The sequence below is a fragment of the Argentina silus genome (assembly GCF_951799395.1).
Source record: "Argentina silus genome assembly, chromosome: 1".
Classification (NCBI taxonomy): Eukaryota; Metazoa; Chordata; class Actinopteri; order Argentiniformes; family Argentinidae; genus Argentina; species Argentina silus.
In genome coordinates this window covers 35,023,568-35,043,163 of record NC_139655.1, presented here as the reverse complement: position 1 = coordinate 35,043,163, position 19,596 = coordinate 35,023,568, and the positions used below count along the sequence as shown (strand labels likewise).

General features: G+C 44.8%; 2 protein-coding genes across 3 annotated transcripts in view; both read left to right on the top strand.

Moving 5' to 3' along the window:
- Positions 1-10,222, top strand: part of LOC310803863 (5'-AMP-activated protein kinase subunit gamma-2-like) — a 39,990-nt gene extending 29,768 nt beyond the window's left edge. For both annotated transcript variants that reach the window (XM_083668809.1, XM_083668810.1), the window contains exons 7-16: positions 2,086-2,167; positions 2,796-2,854; positions 4,744-4,789; positions 5,470-5,524; positions 6,835-6,961; positions 7,120-7,285; positions 7,374-7,411; positions 7,825-7,971; positions 8,089-8,182; positions 8,333-10,222. In XM_083668809.1, coding sequence (XP_083524935.1) covers positions 2,086-2,167; positions 2,796-2,854; positions 4,744-4,789; positions 5,470-5,524; positions 6,835-6,961; positions 7,120-7,285; positions 7,374-7,411; positions 7,825-7,971; positions 8,089-8,182; positions 8,333-8,850 — 1,332 coding nt within the window. In that variant the 3' untranslated portion in view covers positions 8,851-10,222. The remainder of the gene's footprint in view (positions 1-2,085; positions 2,168-2,795; positions 2,855-4,743; positions 4,790-5,469; positions 5,525-6,834; positions 6,962-7,119; positions 7,286-7,373; positions 7,412-7,824; positions 7,972-8,088; positions 8,183-8,332) is intronic.
- An 842-nt stretch (positions 10,223-11,064) lies between these two features.
- On the top strand, positions 11,065-17,944 carry cox4i1l (cytochrome c oxidase subunit 4I1, like). The gene is made up of 5 exons (XM_083684401.1): positions 11,065-11,130; positions 11,822-11,915; positions 13,117-13,284; positions 13,662-13,793; positions 17,642-17,944. Exons 2-5 carry the CDS (start codon positions 11,822-11,824, stop codon positions 17,773-17,775), a joined length of 528 nt encoding a protein of 175 aa, XP_083540527.1. The 5' UTR covers positions 11,065-11,130; the 3' UTR covers positions 17,776-17,944.
- The last annotated feature ends 1,652 nt before the right edge of the window (positions 17,945-19,596 follow it).

Genomic DNA, 19,596 nt, shown 5'->3' with positions numbered 1-19,596 from the left:
CACAATATTCCACTCCCATTGCTTATTGTCTCTACCAAGTGCAAACCAACACTGTTGACATTGTCAGTCTTCACGACTGTTTGCTTAGTTTAGAGCTAGACCTAGCCCCAACCCTGACTGTAACGTACAGTAGTTATTTTTTTATGAACTCAACCCCTCTCATCTGGCCAAGCAGTTTTAAATCAACTACGTTTGATACCATTCCTCATTTCATTCCATGCATTACAATGAGTCCTCCGATTTCTACCTCCTCCAGCTGTTTTTCAGTTTTTATTGGACAGAGACAGTAGAGAAAGACAGGAAGTAAGGAGGAGAGGGCATGTCAGCAGGGCATGGGCTGGAATCGAAACCCATGCCGACATTGGCTTACAGTATGTGTGCACTGTAGGCCGTGGTGCTAGACTGGACCACCTGAGACCATCTCTCTGTGATTCTAAACTCTTCTACAGTGTCTTATACGTTTTGACATTCCTGTGTTCAAGATGGTCCCTCGTAGAGCTGATCACTGCTGTGTTAACATCAGCAGCCCTGATCTAATCTCTGACTCTACAGACGATTGCAATCAAAATGAAATGTTTAATCTGGGCGAGAGTATTGTCTAATTTAATCCACCATGTAAATCTCAGTAGGCCCTTTTTAATGACCATAACCCCTCCTATTAGAGTAGATGTGATAGGACCAGCTTGTGGATCATCTGATCTCTGACATACAGTATTGACAGAGGTGGAAAGTGCCTCTTACCTAAACTACTCACATTACTGCAGTTCAGTAGATATTTCAAGGACTTATTTTTGAAGGTTTGTCAGTTTACTTTTACTTGAGTAGGTTTTGAATAAAGTATTCTACTTCTCTACTTTTTTTAATCATCCATTACAGAGTACAATCCATCACAGTGATATCCAAAGCAGAATCATACCAGCATTTTCCCGGCCTCTGTTAAGGGCAGGTTTTTAGCCCAAAAAAATAGCAGTTGTGCCAAGTGATACTCAACAAGCATCGCGCCTAAACAGGCCAAAGAAACCAAACTGTCCACAAAATCTGAACGATGATCGGTTATGAGATTTAATTTTGATGATGATAAATTGCAATAATCAAGGCAAATGTTTCATTTTGGAAGTAATGCAAATTACTTTTACTTGAGTACTTTTTAATGGCCTACTTTTTGACTTTGAGTAACAGTACTTCTACTTGGATATTTCATTACTCTTTCCATCTCTGGGTATTGAGAGGGAACATTTTTATTATGGCTCCATAAGATGATTAAACTTTCATGTCTTAACATGAGTCAGAGAAAAGAAGCTCATGAATGTTTTACATTTACTGCAGAGACTATGGAGACGTAAGAGCATGCTAGTGTGTGATAGCATGAGACATAGCGATAGCATGTTAGCATGCTAGTGTGTCGTAGCATTATATGGTGGAACAGTTGCAGGCTACTGTGCAATAGCCATAGATGTCATATTTTCTTTTCTTCTCCCTACACTACCTATAGACACAATGTTCTCTGTCTGTGCTAAACCTGAAGTCTTCTCCCTACACTATATATAGACACAATGTTCTCTGTCTGTGCTAAACCTGAAGTCTTCTCCCTACACTATATATAGACACAATGTTCTCTGTCTGTGCTGAACCTGTAGTCTTCTCCCTACACTATATATAGACACAATGTTCTCTGTCTGTGTTGAACCTGTAGTCTTCTCCCTACACTATATATAGACACAATGTTCTCTGTCTGTGTTGAACCTGTAGTCTTCTCCCTACACTATATATAGACACAATGTTCTCTGTCTGTGCTGAACCTGTAGTCTTCTCCCTACACTATATATAGACACAATGTTCTCTGTCTGTGTTGAACCTGTAGTCTTCTCCCTACACTATATATAGACACAATGTTCTCTGTCTGTGTTGAACCTGTAGTCTTCTCCCTACACTATATATAGACACAATGTTCTCTGTCTGTGCTGAACCTGTAGTCTTCTCCCTACACTATATATAGACACAATGTTCTCTGTCTGTGTTGAACCTGTAGTCTTCTCCCTACACTAGCCATAGACACCATGTTCTCTCTCTCTATTCAACCTTCAGGTGAAGAAGGCATTTTTTGCCCTGGTCGCCAACGGTGTGCGGGCGGCTCCGCTATGGGAGACCAAGAAGCAAAGCTTTGTGGGTAAGTAGGGAGTGTCTCTTTGTTTCCACTTGTGCCTGTTATAACACTGTTATAACATCTCTGTTGTCCTCTGGTGATCACTCTCCTCTGATCCTCTCATCTCTTTCTCACTCTTCATTCTAATTATTCTAATCCCTCCATTCCCACCCTCTCTGTGATATCTCCCTTCTCGGCATCCTCTCAGTAACACTTCCTCCTCCCCCTCAACCCTTTCTCTCTCCTTCCACTGACCTCTCTCTCCTCTTTTCCTCTCTATTTCCCGGATCAGGGGCGGCTGGTGGAGGTAGAAATCAGAGGGATGGGCTCATTCCATAATGCTTGGAATTGAATGAGGAATGGTATCAAAACCTGTGTGCGTGCATGCGTAAGCGGGCGTGCGTGTGCAGATGGTCTGTGCCGCGAATAGACCCCTCATCCACTTCACTGTCCCTTCTCAGCTCTAGGCTGTTTTCTGACGAGAGAGAGAGAGAGAGAGAGAGAGAGAGATTCAAGCGTTGCCCCCATCTCTCTCTCTCTCACTCACTCTCCACTATGTTCCTTTGCCAATAGGTACTTGAGTGCACATATTATGCTGAGACAACAACATCATGTAACAAGAACCCCCATCTCTCTCTTTCTCTCTATCCAGGAATGTTGACCATCACAGACTTCATCAACATCCTCCATAGATACTATAAGTCACCCATGGTAGGTGATTGGGGGTTATTATAGTAAAGCCTGTGTGTGTGTGTGTGTGTGTGTGTGTGTGTGTGTGTGTGTGTGTGTGTGTGTGTGTGTGTGTGTGTGTGTGTGTGTGTGTGTGTGTTATGTACAGGACAGTAAAAATGCCCTTGAGGCTGTGATTTATCGTCAATATTAGTGTTAGGCACGACGCACAGCTGGAAACCCTCCACCAAGTGACAATATTGATGATAAATCAAGGCCATTTTTCCTTTTATACAATGGTTACGCAACAAAATCTGAAAAAAATGCTTTAATTATTTATTTCGTGTTTAAGTATTAATTTTGATAGATGTCAAGCTGGTTTCAGCTCTGCACTGAGAAATATAGTTCCCAAAATTATCTTGGGAACCTGATACACAAATCTACTGCAGCGTATAAATATCATAACTGGTGATTTAACCGTGACATTATCGTTATTAAATCACAGCTTTGAATGGCTCTCGGCCAATCACAATGCTTGTTTCAACCCGTTGTATAATGGACGTTCTGGAACATCAGGCTTCATAGCAGAGTGGAGACACATCAGCATTAATAGGTCATGTGGTGTAGCAGCACCACACACACACACACACACACACACACACACACACACACACACACACACACACACACACACACATACACACACACCCTGCTTATAGCTAGGCATATCACAGTAGCTGTGCCAGCCTATAGTAGTCTGGCTATAAATATCCCTGTTCTGTTCTTCAGAGAGTCACTGGCAGTATCATCTACTGCCACACTTATGCCCATGATGACTGACTGATTAAATATCTTATCATAGTGTATTGTACGTTTTTGAGTAGGATGAGCGGACCCAGGTGCGGTGCATATAAATGAGGCAGATAAGTAGGCAGAAATAGAAAAATAAAAGGATCTTTACTTTAAATGTGCTGCACCACCAGCTTAGCAGTCTCCCGGGCAGACAGGAGTTTGGGGAGGGGAATGAAGTGGGCTGCCTTTGAAAAACGGTCCAAGAGGCACTGGAGGACCAACCAAATGTGCTGCTCGTGTTGGAGAAGATGAGGATGTCGTCCAAGTACACAAAAATACGGTGGTCGAGTAGGTCCTGGAGCACGTCGTTCTCCAGTTCCCGGAACACCGCAGGCGCATTCGCGAGGCCGAAGGGTACTCGTAGTGGCCAGTAGGAGTGTTGAAGGCTGACACCCTTCCTGAATCTCACCAGATTGTATGTGTTGCGGAGATCCAGCTTGGTGAAGATCCGGGCCCCCTGCAGAGGCTTGAAAGCCATCATGGCTTTGACATGGCACAGACATGTCCTGATCGCCCGCAGTATAGGCAGTGTCCTCGCGCAGGTGGCATTGCCTCTCCTCTCTGGAGAGACGTATCCCTCTCAACTGCATGGGCTCTCCTGGGGGTAGAGGGACGGCGAGTAGGCTCTGGACTGGCTGGGATTCGGGGAGACACGCCGGGAGTTGACCTCCTCTTGTGCATCCTCTCTCGACGCCATGATGAGTGAGGGAGTGAGTGAGTGAGGCAGCACAGAGGGCGGCCGGAGGGAGACACCTAGGGTTCACATTGGGAAGTGCGACCCCACCCGTAACACTGTATTCTATTCTGTCAGCATGACCTCATTCAACTGAAGTTCAAGTGGAGGATTATCACTGGTGAGAGGGAGGAGCTTCTTTACTCCACTGATACCTCAGTGACCTTGCAGGCTTACTGAAGTCATCCTCTACTACCGCTACGAGGGACCGTGTGTGTGTGTGTGTGTGTGTGTGTGTGTGTGTGTGTGTGTGTGTGTTTGTGTTTGTGTGCGAGTGTAAATATTTGGATGGCAGTGTGTTTAAGATCTCAAAGGTCAGTGCCTGATGGGTGAATGTCTGTTTCAGGTCCAAATCTACGAGCTGGAGGAACACAAGATAGAGACATGGAGAGGTATGGGGGAGTGTGTTACAGGACTACAGGGCTTAGGTTACAGGGCTACAGGGCTTAGGTTACAGGGCTACAGGGGTTAGGTTACAGGGCTACAGGGGTTAGGTTACAGGGCTACAGGGGTTAGGTTACAGGGCTACAGAGGTTAGGTTACAGGACTACAGGGGTTAGGTTACAGGGCTACAGGGGTTAGGTTACAGGGCTACAGGGGTTAGGTTACAGGGCTACAGGGGTTAGGTTACAGGACTACAGGGGTTAGGTTACAGGGCTACAGGGGTTAGGTTACAGGGCTACAGGGCTTAGGTTACAGGACTACAGGGCTTAGGTTACAGGGCTACAGGGGTTAGGTTACAGGGCTACAGGGGTTAGGTTACAGGGCTACAGAGGTTAGGCTACAGGACTACAGGGCTTAGGTTACAGGGCTACAGGGGTTAGGTTACAGGGCTACAGGGGTTAGGTTACAGGGCTACAGGGGTTAGGTTACAGGGCTACAGGGCTTAGGTTACAGGGCTACAGGGCTTAGGTTACAGGGGCTTTCTGCAATTCTTGTATACCGGGCCAGTTGGATTTAGTGGTGTGTTAATATGTGTGTGTGTTGTATTATGCTTAATGTTATCTCACTATGAAGTCAAAGACAAATTGTTGTTGTGTTGTATCGAATACTTTTCTGTTGTACTCTCCAGAGCTCTACCTGCAGGAGACGTTTAAGCCCCTAGTGAACATCACTCCTAATGCAAGGTAAGACACCCCAACCAACCCTAACACTAAACCCCCCCAACCCTAACACTAACCCCCCCAACCCCCTCTCTCTCTTTAGAGGTAAAGTAATGGACTGTTACAGAGTGTTATACATATATTCCTTGTATAAGAGATTGTATATACGACAGATGTGCCACTCCCTTGAAGGGGAAGATGGCGTTCGTCCCACTAGTCCTACATTTCTGACCAATTACCACACAGTTATGGATGAGCGTTACTGACAGTTGTCGTTGCTAGGTTTGCGTTGCTAGGATCTTGTCTTCCTCGTGCTGTTTCTCTAGCAATGCCCGTGTGAGACTAGAGCAGGAGGCTAGGAAGGCTAGGACAGAGCCAAATAAAGTGTCTTTTTAAGACATTAAAAACAACTTTTAATAATCAAATGACCACACAAAAAGAAACTTTACTCAACGACACTTGAATAATTCACAGTCTTTTCACTGTATAGTAACCATGTCTGACATTTTGATCGCCAATCTGTAACTCAAACCTTTTGCAACTTGTATGGGGCCGGGGGAGGGGAGGTGGGGTCGTCTTGTCATTCTCGTGACTACCTTGAGGATGGTAGCGGCTTGAACTGTGGTTAATGAACCGATTATCTTAATAAACTACAACTCATCAACGTTTGCCAGATCAAACCCCTGACCAATAATGGGTGTTGGACATGACCAAATGGCCAGACATAATACAACTGCCTTTTGACCCAGGTATGTGCGCGCACTTTTAACGTGACGTCGCCAACCCACCCATCTATAGGCGACCTGTCTAAAAAAACAAAACAGCATTGGTCTCCTTATTGAAAAATCCAAAGAGGCTTCGCCAAGATGGCGGCGCAGTGAACAGGCTTCCTATAAAGAGCATGTATGCTCCTAGATTTCCCCGGGGGAAGGTGTAGCACTCTCCCTCCATATGTCTGCCTCTTTCTCTCCTTCCTCCTCCTCTTTCTCTCCTCTTCTAGCCATTTTAATCTACACTTTTCAGTAAAATATGAGTGAAAGTAAGTCAGTTCTATCACCACCTTGCTGAGGACCCGCCCCCCCTGGGACCCCTTTTTCCTTTGAGAACCACTGTTGTACTGTAACCCCCACTGTCTGGCCCACTCTCTCACTCCTCTGGTCTGGTTGTGGCATTGTTGCGCTCTTCCGCCTCCTGGTGGAGGAACACACACACAGCAGCTTTATCTGACTGACTGCCATGGGGATTCATTATTTATAACAATTAGAATGTTATGTATTGTTTTCTTTCAACACTTTCCTGTTCTAATGTTAACCCTCTCCTCTCCTCTTTGTCAGTATCTTTGACGCGGTGCACTCTCTGATCAAAAACAAGATCCACCGGCTGCCCGTCATCGACCCGGTTAGCGGAAATGCCCTCTACATCCTCACACACAAGAGGATCCTCAAGTTCCTGCAGCTCTTTGTAAGTCAATCCTCATAGATCATATACAGTTCAATAGACATATAGACAGATTTGGTACAAGATTCATGTGTGTGTGTGTGTGTGTGGGTGTGTGTATCTAACTGTGTGTGTGTGTGTCCGTCCGTGTGTGTGTGTGTGCGTCTGTCTGTGTGCTCCAGGTGTGTGAAATGCCCAAGCCAGCATTTATGAAGCAGACTCTGGAGGAACTGAGCATTGGTACCTACAGCAACATCGCCTTCATCCACCCCGATACACCCATCATCAAAGCCCTCAACATCTTTGTAGATAGAAGGGTGTCTGCACTGCCTGTGGTGGACGAGTCAGGTAGGGGTGTGCATGCGTGCAGACAGAGCTGATGGTTAAGTTGTAGATGGGTGGATACGCTGAATGTTTATTTTTTATGTCTTTTCAGGAAAAGTCGTGGATATTTATTCCAAATTTGATGTCATAGTAAGTTCTCTCTTTCTTACTCTAGTTAATCACCCTGTTGAACAAAGCACTGACTGACTGAGACATACAGTGATTCTTTGATAGACAAAGTCTAAAACAACAGATACCCTATTGCAATATGATGTAGCATTTACTCTGTAATAATATTCCTCTTCTAATTCTATGATAGGTTGTATGGCAGGCGAGGCTGGTCAAGATAGAAATCGGAGGATGGCTCATTGTAATGCATGGGATGAGGAATTGGAAGACCATTTCTTATTCCATCCCATGCATTACAATGAGCCCATCCTCTGATTTCTACATTCACCAGCCCCCCCTGGTGTTTGGTGAACATGACCAGATGATTCCACGTGAATCTAGAAACTAGAACAACGTGATTCTACTATGATGATTCATTCTGCTTGTGTGCGCAGAACCTGGCAGCTGAGAAGACCTACAACAACCTGGACATCTCGGTGACTCAGGCCCTCAGACATCGCTCCCAGTACTTTGAGGGAGTCATGAAGTGTAACAGACTGGAGACACTGGAGACCATCGTGGACAGGATAGTCAAAGCAGAGGTGAGAAGCACACACACGCACGCGCACACACACACACACATGCACACAATAAGAGCTGCAGACCTTGGTATATTGATGGTCTCCCCCCCCCCCCCCCCCACACACACACATACACAGGTCCACAGACTGGTGGTGGTTGATGAGAACGCCAGCATCGTCGGCATCGTCTCCCTGTCCGACATCCTGCAAGCTCTGGTGTTGACACCCGCAGGTACACAGCCTTCACCCTGCCTCTCAGGAGAGGTTGAGTGTGATTAGTTTAATATGCATGAATCGGGGCTCATACATATTACATTGTATATTCAGAGCCTGTCAAACTGTTCCTTCACAATACCAAGCTCTCCTCTCTCTCTGTCTCCAGGGATCGGCAGGAAAGAGAACCAACCGGAAACATTCCCAGAAGTAGTTATGGAACCAGAGGTGGAACCAGTAGAACCAGAGGCAGATGTGGAACGAAAGACGGAAACAGAAGCGGAGGCAGAATTGGAAGCTGAAGTTGAGGCAGAGTTAAATGCAGAGGTAGAAGCAACAGAGGAGACAGAAACTGAGGAGGTAGAACCTACAGCAGAAACTGAAGAGGTAGAACCTAAAGCAGAAACTGAGGAGGTAGAACCTAAAGCAGAAACTGAAGAGGTAGAACCTAAAGCAGAAACTGAGGAGGTAGAACCTAAAACAGAAACTGAAGAGGTAGAACCTAAAACAGAAAGTGAAGAGGTAGAACCTAAAGCAGAAACTGAAGAGGTAGAACCTAAAACAGAAACTGAAGAGGTAGAGCTAGAGGGAGAGGGAGAGGTGGAGATGAAAGGAGAGGTGGAGGTAGAGACTGAGGCGGAGGCGGAGGTGATTCCTAAGCCTGAAGTGGAGGAGGAGCTTGAGTAATGTTGGAGGCGGAGTCTACTCGCAGTGACTGATCTGCTGTGACATGATGCCGCGAGAGGAAGTTCGCAAAGAGGAGAGGCGGGACCAGGCCCCAGGCGTATTGGTATTGGTATTGGCCAGGCTCAGGAACAGTTCTGATTGGGTGGTGCAGCGGAGGGGTGGCACTCTGAGAGCCAGGTACCTGATGAGTAATTTGCTGTGATGAGAGACAGGTCACAGAAGTAACGGACCCCCCTGGACCAATCAGGGATCACTAGCCCCTCCCCCCTCGACACTCCTGGAGATCTGAGAGGATTGGATAGTTGGAATCAACATGGTGAATATTTCATCCAGCCTATCAGAGGGCAAAATTCATGAATAATTAGCTACTACCATTTGATTTACACCTATCCAAGCCTCTCAGATCTATAAAAAGTTGATTTTGGAATTCAGCATGCATGTCTGTGGTCTTCACCTCCACTATTAGGGTTGGTTTATTTATTTTTTGTTGCAGGGTATGTGCTCTAAGGCTTTATCAGAAGCATGCCGCCTCCACTCAGAGTTTGACTTTATTTAGCACATGGTTGTGTGGGTGGAGCTCACCGCCCATGGTGGCTCGTCATTGGCTGACAGAGAGACTGTTTAAATGTTTTCAACTGAATGTGAGCCGATCACAAACCAAACCCATGTTCCAGTCATGGACGTGTCGATCTATCACTCCTGTTGATTTGCTGAAACAGATTATTTTCACTCTAATCAAATTTTAGCTCTGTGTTTTTATTTTTATTTTCTTGCTGTCTTGATTTGAAATGATGCTGTAAAGATAGATTTATCTATTTATTTTTTAATAGACCTTTTTGTGTTAAACTACTATTTTGAAGATGGTGGAGGAGAGGGAAATTCCCAGTGTCCCAAGTATGGTGGTGACATTGGTTGTTCAATGCAATAGAAGAAGCAGCAGCTGCCAACTGTACACAGGACAGTATATAGGCCTACAGTACAATATATAGGCCTAAAGAACAGTATATAGGCCTACAGTGCATCATGTCCAGACATATCTTGTACTCTGTAACCATGGTACTGTAAATGTAGACAAACGTTCATACTGAGGAACTACAAGTGCCAGAGAGATGTCTATTTTTTCTGTGAACTCAAGTGTAATCATAATCTTTGTAATACTTACAGATTTCTGTTCATGTCATTTTGATTGTGGAGTGTATATTATATTATGTGATGAGGCGTTTCTCCATTTAAATACAGTACAGCACAGGCATGGTAAGGACACTGTCTGTCATGGTTATACACAGACCTACTGTAGATTTCTGTCGTGATTTTTTGAATATGCTGTTTGAGAAAAGTAATAAACCATACTGATTTTCTGAATCTCCCTCAACTGCTCTGTATAGTCTTTGTTTCAAAACAAGGTCAGAGGGTATGTTTGGAACAAGACGTGTACACCAATACACAGACTGTTGTAGAAACGTCTACTATCATACAAGGTGTGTTACTGATAAAGACACGACCACTGTCATGATAAACACTTGGGATTGAGCAGAATCATTTGAGTTGGAGTGGTTCCTGAACGTTTCTTATTGGTTGTTTCCACTGATAGTGAGGGGCACCTGACTTGTGACCTATAGAGGTATCTCATACATGTGCCCTCTTGTAAATATAGGAACTATTTGGACACACCAACTAGGGACATGTTATATTCAACTAGGAACAGTTGACTATACATACATTTATACAATATATAATATATTGTTCTGCTATTGAAGTATGCGTGTGCCTCCTGTGCAGTGGTTGTAGGCTATCCTTTGGGGATGTGCACAGGCAATTCATTGAATTACTAATTTGGTCATCAGTGTTTTAATCCTTCCAATTCAGTTTTACGAATTCGGTATTTCATTCTCAAATGAAATCACATGAGATGCGTGTCAGCAGTGTCACGATGCGACAGCCGACTGTCTGTGCGGTCTACCCGGGTCTACCCGTACGCAATAATACGCGCAATTATACACTTTCTCAAAAGCCCATCACACTTAATTTGCAATACACAGATTGTTGTTCAGTATCTTACAAGGTGTGTTACTGATAAAGACACGAGCACTGTCACGACAAAAAGGTTGGGATTAAGCAGAATCATTTGAGTTGGAGTTGAACGCTTCTCATTGGTTGTTTCTACTGATAGTGAAGGGCACCTGACTTGTGTCAGAGGCAATTATAAATGGTCCATGCGCTACAACAGAGAAAGCACGTAGGCGCACACCACAGACAAATAAGGAAGGATAAAAGAGAAAGGTAAATCTATCATTTAATCTGTCTGAAAATTACACAGACCTAATTATTGACAAATATACATGAAGTTCACTCTCACTCTCACTCTCAAACAATTGTACTTAGTAGTGAACTTTATACCTTACAACTTTATACTAGGATCAGTTTATATTACCCGAATGGATATACAGTACAATACAGTAATCAGACCTTAGCCACATGACAAGTTGTTTATTGGAACAATTTAGTTCAGTTTAACAGACGTGAATTCTGTACTGACTGTGCTCATCTTTCAGGTAACAATATGTTCAGAAACATTTAAAAAGTCTAATTATTGTGTTTTTTGGCATATGTGTATGTATACAATAAGATCTAGGCTACGGGTTTCGATGTGAAATCGAAAGTCGGAAATTGACAGAGAAGTGCAAATTGGCTTCAGTTAAAACAGTCATGTCACCACATTGTTTGGGTGTAACAGTATTGTCAAGTCTATCTCATGCACGTGCCTCCTTGTGAATGTAATAACATGTACATGGCCTATCCAACCCCTCAGGCTATGTTTGTTAATTACATTATTTCACTTTAAATTGATTGTACAACAAACCCCTTGTGTCACGTAGGCTATGCACAGCCTTATTGTGTGCGAATATTATTGTTCTAATCGTTGTAAGTGTCCATATATGTCCAAACCACCTTTGCGAGTTTGCGTCTCCAGATGTTGACATCTCGATCACTGGTGCGTGGGCTGAGACTCGGGATGTGGAGACAGGTGTCGTCCACCAGCACCGCGGGAGCAGCCCCCAGCAAAGGTAACAATGTCATCCAAAACACCCTCTGAAAGATGCGCACATGGAAACTAGCCAAATGGTGGCATTAGTGGCATTTCTAAAATTATACATATAACCAAATAGTTAAATTTCAACCTTACAATGGAGTGACAGACATAACGTGTATAGTTCGGTCAAGTTGATCTTACTGATGATTAAGCCGTCAAACGACACTTGTTGCTATGGAGAGACAGATAACGGGTGTCACATGCCACTCACTCCTGGCCTCCAGCCAAGCGTGGTATAAGGTCGTTGGAGGCGGTCAATATGGGTATCGAATTCTGTGTTTATACGGTTGTTGGAGGCGGGGTGTGCCGGTGGAGTCCGTGGCTGCTGGGCTGGATGGGCGGCAGAGGGTGACTCTCTTTGTCCGGTAGAGCCAGGGCTAATGCCATTGACTGTATTAACCTCTTAAAATGAATGCCCTATTTCACTAATTTCCGCCTAAAAACCAGACCCAAACTAAACTGCTTATAACATTAGAAATATGATGGTCAGATGCCAGGTAGGTAACACCTTGAGGTTTTGTGTGGATATGCTCAGATCATAGTTCAGAATGACGTACTACACAGGACAAGGAGATAAAGTAAACAATAATCAAATTAATAATCACATTAAAGCAGAATTTGGGCCCGTCCGGCTTAAGAGGCCTTTCACTTAGTAGGCGGAGAATTAGGCATTCATGTTACGAAAAATGAACATTCTTGGTTATTGGCTTACATAACACATAATACAAATCATAGGGTAATTTAATTGTACTATTGGCCATATGATTTGCATTATGCGTTATGTGTATATCCTTTGTTTTTATTGATGTGTGAGCAGCAGCACTTTCATCTGTTCAAGACACATTTCGCTTCAGAGACAATAAAGTTGATCATATCTTATATTTGTGTATAGTGCGAGCTATAGCCATATTAGCTATAGCCAGGTTAGTCTCACTAGGTTTCTGGGTTCCGAGATTATAGCCATAAAGTTATGGGTTTATTTGTTAATGTTGTATTTACCCCTTATTTTTTATCAGGTAAGTTGTTCTGTTTTGCAGCAACAACTTGGAGGGAAGTTGCAGGGGAGACGAGAGGGGATGAATGAGCCAATTGAAAGCAGGGGGTGATAAGGTGGCCATGATAGTATGAGTTACTGTATGGGCTGTCTTTCTGTCTGTGTGTCTCTCTGTTCACAGGTATCACAGCAGATGTGCTTGACTGCACCGTGCCTCAGTATAACTGCCGCCTGGACACGCCCCTCCCAGATGTTCCGTTCGTGCAGAGCCTCAACGGCGAGCAAAAGCAGCTGAAGGAGAAGGAGAAGGGATCCTGGACCAAACTCACCAAGGAGGAGAAACTGGCATGTACAGACCATTTATTTTCTCCCTTCTCCCGTTGTACATGCGAGCTGCTGGATAACGGAGTTTTCTTTTTCCTGATCGTTCTGTTGATTTACAGTGTTATCACTGGTTTACCGTCCTATTTTAGAGGCAACCCCCCCCACAACATTTGGTATTGATATCACTTGTATTATAAGGCCACATGAAACATTTTGCGGACCGATGAATATTAAACTGAAGTGTGTAGTTATCGCAATTCAGCCACAAGGGGGCATTGTAAACTCACTTTATGGATGCACTGTTTTATTCTGTTGAAATGGTGCATCTCTCTCTCTCTCTCTCTCTCTCTCTCTCTCTCTCTCTCTCTCTCTCTCTCTCTCTCTCTCTCTCTCTCTGTCCAGTGTATCGTCTGACCCATGAGTTGACCTATGCAGAGATGAGGCAGGGGTCCAGTGAGTGGAAAACGGTTGTGGGCGGAGTCTTCTTCTTGCTGGGTCTCAGTGGCCTGCTGGTCTGGTGGCAGAGAGCCTACGGTGGGTATCATGACAATAGGATAGAATAGCATCGTCATCCAAAGATTAATTTCTCTGAAAACATATACACTAAACACATACATTCAATTCCATAACCCCCCACCCCCTCCCCACCCAAATCTGGCTAGATACATCAGATATGTTGGGCAGATTTGATGTGTCTGTGTGTGTGTGTGTGTGTGTGTGTGTGTGTGTGTGTGTGTGTGTGCGTGTGTGTGTGTGTCAAAAGCATGTCTTAGATCCAGAAGGTTGTGATGTTGTATGTCAGTCTCAGACAGTCTTTTCACCTGCAGTGCGCTCTCTCTCTCTCTCTCTCTCTCTCTCTCTCTCTCTCTCTCACTCTCTCTACAAGCTGGAATAATTAAATGACTGTGTTAGCAAGGCAGGAGGAGGGTTAGAGAAACGCAGTAAAAGAGTAAAAGACTGGAGGTGTTTGAGTCAGGGTTTTAGTAGAATCCCACCAGACCCACCCAGCCCTCTGGCTCTCACCCTACCATGGTGATGGGCCAGGTTCAAGGCTGTGTGTGTGTGTGTGTGTGTGTGTGTGTGTGTGTGTGTGTGTGTGTGTGTGTGCAGTACAGGGAGAGAAACCCCAGGGGCTCTTGCTCTGTGCCGAGCGTCTAGTTTGGCCTCTCTGAGCGCGGTCCCCTCCTGGTTTACGCGACACAAAATCAACCATGCTGAAGCAGAGAGTCGAAATACAGATAGAAGATTAGATCAATAAAATGGATCATATATATATTTTTTTCTCTGAATCCAGTGAGACGACATTATTTTTTTTTACATTTCTATCATAACAAGCCTTGATGGTCAACGTCATTGTCACTTTAAGAATTCTCGGAAACAATAACTATGCGTCCTAATTCATCTTTCTCACTACACATTTAAAAACTAGAAAGTCTGGGAAAAGGGGGAAAAACTTTTGGAGAAAGAGAGAGGGAAGTGGATACAGTGTGACAGAGTGAGAGCAAATGAAACAAAGGGGAATTAAAAGGAAATCAAAAAAAAAAGGAAGAGGTAGTAAAGGAGAGAGAGAGCGAGGGGGGGGGTGAATCCCTCCAGTCGGGACTTGACTAGCAGGGTGTGTGCAGCGCTGAAGGGCGCCCTCCTCCTAATTAGGGAACAGGAAAAAGAGTTCCTCCCTAGATACGCGTTACTAGGAGGGATAGTTACTGTGTACCGTGTTTGGAAGAGCAAAGATGTTGGGTGGGTTTCTCAGGCCTTTATCTCCCCAACATGACACCCCCTCCCCACCCCCACCACACACCCTAGGCCCTCTGCCTCAGGCGCCTATAGAGGTGACTTTCACCATTTCCATGACATTCTTATTTCAGGAACAGGGTCCCATACCAAATAATGTTACATCAGGGAGGGAGATTAGTGGAAAACAGCCTTTAATACTCGTGGGGTCACTAGTGGGGTCACGCCCTTCGGCCTCGTGAACGCGCCTGAGGTGTTCCAGACATTGGTGAACGACGTGCTCAGGGACCTACTCAACCACTGTGTCTTCGTTTACTTGGACGACATCCTCATTTTCATCGCCCAACACAAGCAGCACGTTAGTTTGGTCCTCCAGTGCCTCTTGGAACATCGTCTCTTTGTCAAGGCTGAAAAATGTGAATTCCACGTCAACACCATCACCTTCCTGGGGTTCATCATGACCAAGGGACACCTCCAGATGGACCCCGCCAAGGTACGTGGGGTGCTGGACTGGCCCCAACCCTCCTCGGTGAAGCAGGTGGAACGTTTCCTGGGGTTTGCAAACTTTTATAGACGTTTCAACCGGAATTTTAGTCCTCTTGCTGCCCCCCTGACAGTCCACACGCGGAAGAGCCCTTTTCCCTTCTCCTGGTCTCCGGAGGCGGAGGGCGCTTAAGCGGCGCTTCACCTCGGCACCTGTCCTGGTGCACCCTGACCCCTCTCTGCCTTTCGTGGTGGAAGTGGACGCCTCGGACATTGCAGTGGGGGCAGTTTTGTCCCAGCGGTTTCCTTTGGATAATAAGACTCATCCCTGTGCGTTCTTTTCGCGCCAGCTCTTGCTGACGGAACAGAATTACGATGTGGGGAACCACGAGCTGCTGGCAGTTAAACTCACGCTGGAGGAGTGGAGACACTGGCTGGAGGGCGCCACGCATCCGGATCATAAGAACCTGGTGTACATCCAGAGGGCCAAATGGCTCAACTCACGCCAGGCCAGGTGGGCGCTGTCTTTCACTCGCTTCCATTTCACCATCTCCTACCATCTGGGGTAAAAAAAAATCAAGCCTGACGGTCTTTCGGACTTACCTGCACCTGTGTTTAATTGTCACTGATGCTTTATGTACCCTCACTTCCCTTCACTCCCCGCTCACAGTGTGTGCACCGTGTGTTGGTCACCTGAGATAAGTAAGCCATTGAAACATTTACGAGTAGTTTTGGAGACGTTGTTCTCTCTCTTTTATTGTCATGTCATGTCCGTAGCCTTTGTATATCTAGTACATTTAGTACCTACCTCATGTCATTAGGCCTTACCTCATGTCGTAAGAACCTACCTCAAGTACTTACCTCATGACTATCTGGGGAAGGTTACATCAGTGGTTTCTCTCACACTCCAGGCCATAGGGTATGTTCTCTCTATGGTGTCATGTGGGGTACCATCGAGGAGCTCTCATCTAAAACGATGACATCTATGATTTCATTTCAGCAGTCGTTCTACACTCACCGAGCACTTTATCAGGAACACCATACTAATCCTGGGTTTGCTCTCAAAACAGCCTCAATTCTTCGTGGCATTGATTCCACAAGATGTTGGAAACATTCCTTTGATCCATGATGACATGATTGCATCATGCAATTCCTGCTGATTTTTCAGGTGCACTTTCAAGCTGTGAATCTCCCGTTCTACCACATCCCAAAGGTGTTCTATTGGATTCAGATCTGGTGACTGGGAAGGCAACTGAAGAACACTGAACTCATTGTCACGTTCATGAAACCAGTTTGAGATGACTTTTGCTTTGTGACATGGTGCATTATCATGCAGGAAGTAGCCATTAGAAGATGGGTAAATTGTGGCCATGAAGGGATGCACATGGTCAGCAACAATACTCAAATAGGCTGTGGCATTCAAGCGATGATTGATTGGTATTAAAGTGTGCCAAGAAAACATTCCCCACACCATTACACCACCTCCACCAGCTTGGACTGTTGACACAAGGCAGGTTGGGTCCATGGATTCATTCTGTTGGCTCCAAATTCTGACCCTACCGTCTGTGTGCCTCAGCAGAAATCGAGATTCATCAGACCAGGCTATGTTTTTCCAGTCTTCAACTGTCCAGTTCTGTTCTTTGCTGACAGAAGTGGAACCTGATGTGGCTTTCTGCTGTTGTAGCTCATCCGCCTCAAGGTTCGACGTGTTGTACATTCTAAGATGATTTTCTGCTTACCACAATTGTACATTTTTGAGTGGTTATCTGAGTTACCGTAGCCTTTCCGTGAGCTTGAACCAGTCTGGCCATTCTCCGTTGACCTCTCTCATCAACAAGGCATTTCCGTGAGATCACATTTTTTCCCCATTCTGATGGTTGATGTGAACATTACCTGAAGCTGCTGGCCCGTATCTGCAGGATTTTATGCATTGCACTGCTGCCACACGATTGGCTGATTAGATAATTGCATGAATGAGAAGGTGTACAGGTGTTTCTAATAAAGTGTTTGGTGAGTGTATGTCATTTTTAGAAATGTCTAGACCACATAAATGTCTTGTCCAATGCAAAGCATCTTGGTAAGCTTTTGTCGTTGAATTTTTTATAGTTAGGGTTACATAGTAACATACATAGTAACACCCATGTCCCTCTCTCTCTTTCCTACAGTGTTTGGTGACGTTCCTCACACCCTGTCTGCTGATTGGGTAGAGAAGCAGACCCAGAGGATGATTGATATGAGGGTCAACCCGGTCCACGGGTTCGCCTATCACTGGGACTACGAGAAGAAACAGTGGAAATAAGAGCCACACGCCACACGCATGTTCATCAGCGGCACACATGTTAATGTGTGTGTTTGTGTCTGTAAAAGACCTCAACATTTCTCTCACATATTGAAATCTGCTGTTGTCTTGCCACTCAATGCTTTACAGCTTCATGTGGGACTAATATAAACCAAATAAATACATCATATGGTCATCTAAATCTCTTCTGCCTCTCATTCTTTTGATCCAGTTAAATCTCTGTCTAAGTAAGGGGGAAGCGGCAGTATCCATCTTAATGGTTCTACGTTAATGGCTTTTAGCACAGTTTCCTTTTAATCTTTACAGAAAGCGAAACCAAACATCCTCTAGCTTCCCATTCCCAACCTTTAAATTGTAAACTGCCTTAAATTCTGCTTCCGTCATCACATTCTGATGCCTGAAATTACGAGAACGCTGCCGTCAAAGCTGGCAATTATACAGCCATCCACACAACTAACCCCACAGGCCAAACTAGCCAACTAAAAACACTACTATTTTTTTCCACATGATTTAAAATTCTCCTTCTTCTGTGCAGCTCGTAGTATTTCGTATGTTGAGAGTGTGGTTTTTAACAGCAAGAGTTCTAGACTCAAATTAAATGAATTCCCTAGTTCCCTGTGGGATGTAGACTAGCTAACGGCAGCTGACGCTAACGCTAGCTCCCACACTGCTCATCATCACCATCACAAGGGTTAACCCCTCAGGGGCTGGAGGCTGAGCGGGGTTAATATTTATGTGTGTGTGTGTGTGTGTGTGTGTGTGTGTGTGTGTGTGAGAGAGAGAGAGAGAGAGAGAGAGAGAGAGAGAGACAGAAACAGAGAGAGGAGGATGAGAGCTAGCTGTCTCGAAATATCTAGTAATTAGGATATGCCTAGCCCTGGTTTCTGGTATGAACCAGCCTATTCTTACCCCAACATCTAGCCTCAATTAGGGGAAAATACAGACTAATCCAGCTATGTGCAACCTGATTGAGTGTAATATAGTATGTATTCACGTGTTTGATACCATTCATCATTCCATTCCATGCATTACAATGAGCCCATCCTCAGATGTCTACCTCTACCAGCCTCCCCTGGGTGACAGTGAGATATTAACAGTAGCATGCTGATGTCCTCATCTTTGGTACATTATCATTCATAGTAACTCTCGGTATAGCCTAGAAAAAAAAAAGCGCTTTCTAAAATGGAGTGCCCTACCCTACACTGGGTTTGCATACAAACATGTTGTTACTGCCAGGGGTGTTCTAGGGGAGTGGACTCACCCATTCGCCATTTTGTCTGGTGGCTGCCTCTTCGAATTGTACGCGCATGCAGACAACACACAACAGCTGATGTCCGACACAGCATGTTCATTTTGGGGGGTTATATTATTGTTAGGGAGGATGTTGTTGTTTGGAACTTTAAAGTGAATTTCGCCGCGATGGCCAGAGGTGGCAGATTTCCAACAAACTTACGCTCTACAACTACATAGTAGTTCAGCATTTTTCATTATTAAACAAGTGGAATAGGGGGTGTAATTACAATGTTATTACCACAGGTTTTTATAGCAGAGTAATGTACAATTTGACCCATCAACCCAGAATCTCCCGGATGGACAGAGGGAGGCGTGTGTATGTCTCTGCTGAGCCTAAATCAACCCAAACAGAGAGGGTTATGGGTGCAACCAGACACTGTGTGATGGAAGCGGTCTCTCTAGATTGTGTCCGTTATTTGACACCACATGATCGATACATCTCTCTCTCTGGGGCGGAAGCAGCAGCAGACACATCGGACTTGGCCTAGTTCTTTAGTACTGCACAGTACCATATGTTTGTCTCCATCG

What these genes read in the sequence shown, in the direction of transcription:
- cox4i1l (XM_083684401.1), top strand. Translation starts at nt 11,822, where the DNA reads ATGTTGACATCTCGATCACTGGTGCGTGGGCTGAGACTCGGGATGTGG. An exon ending in GGGAGCAGCCCCCAGCAAAG is followed by an intron (nt 11,916 to 13,116) that starts GTAACAATGTCA and finishes CTCTGTTCACAG; the next exon opens with GTATCACAGCAGATGTGCTT. An exon ending in CTGGTGGCAGAGAGCCTACG is followed by an intron (nt 13,794 to 17,641) that starts GTGGGTATCATG and finishes TCTTTCCTACAG; the next exon opens with TGTTTGGTGACGTTCCTCAC.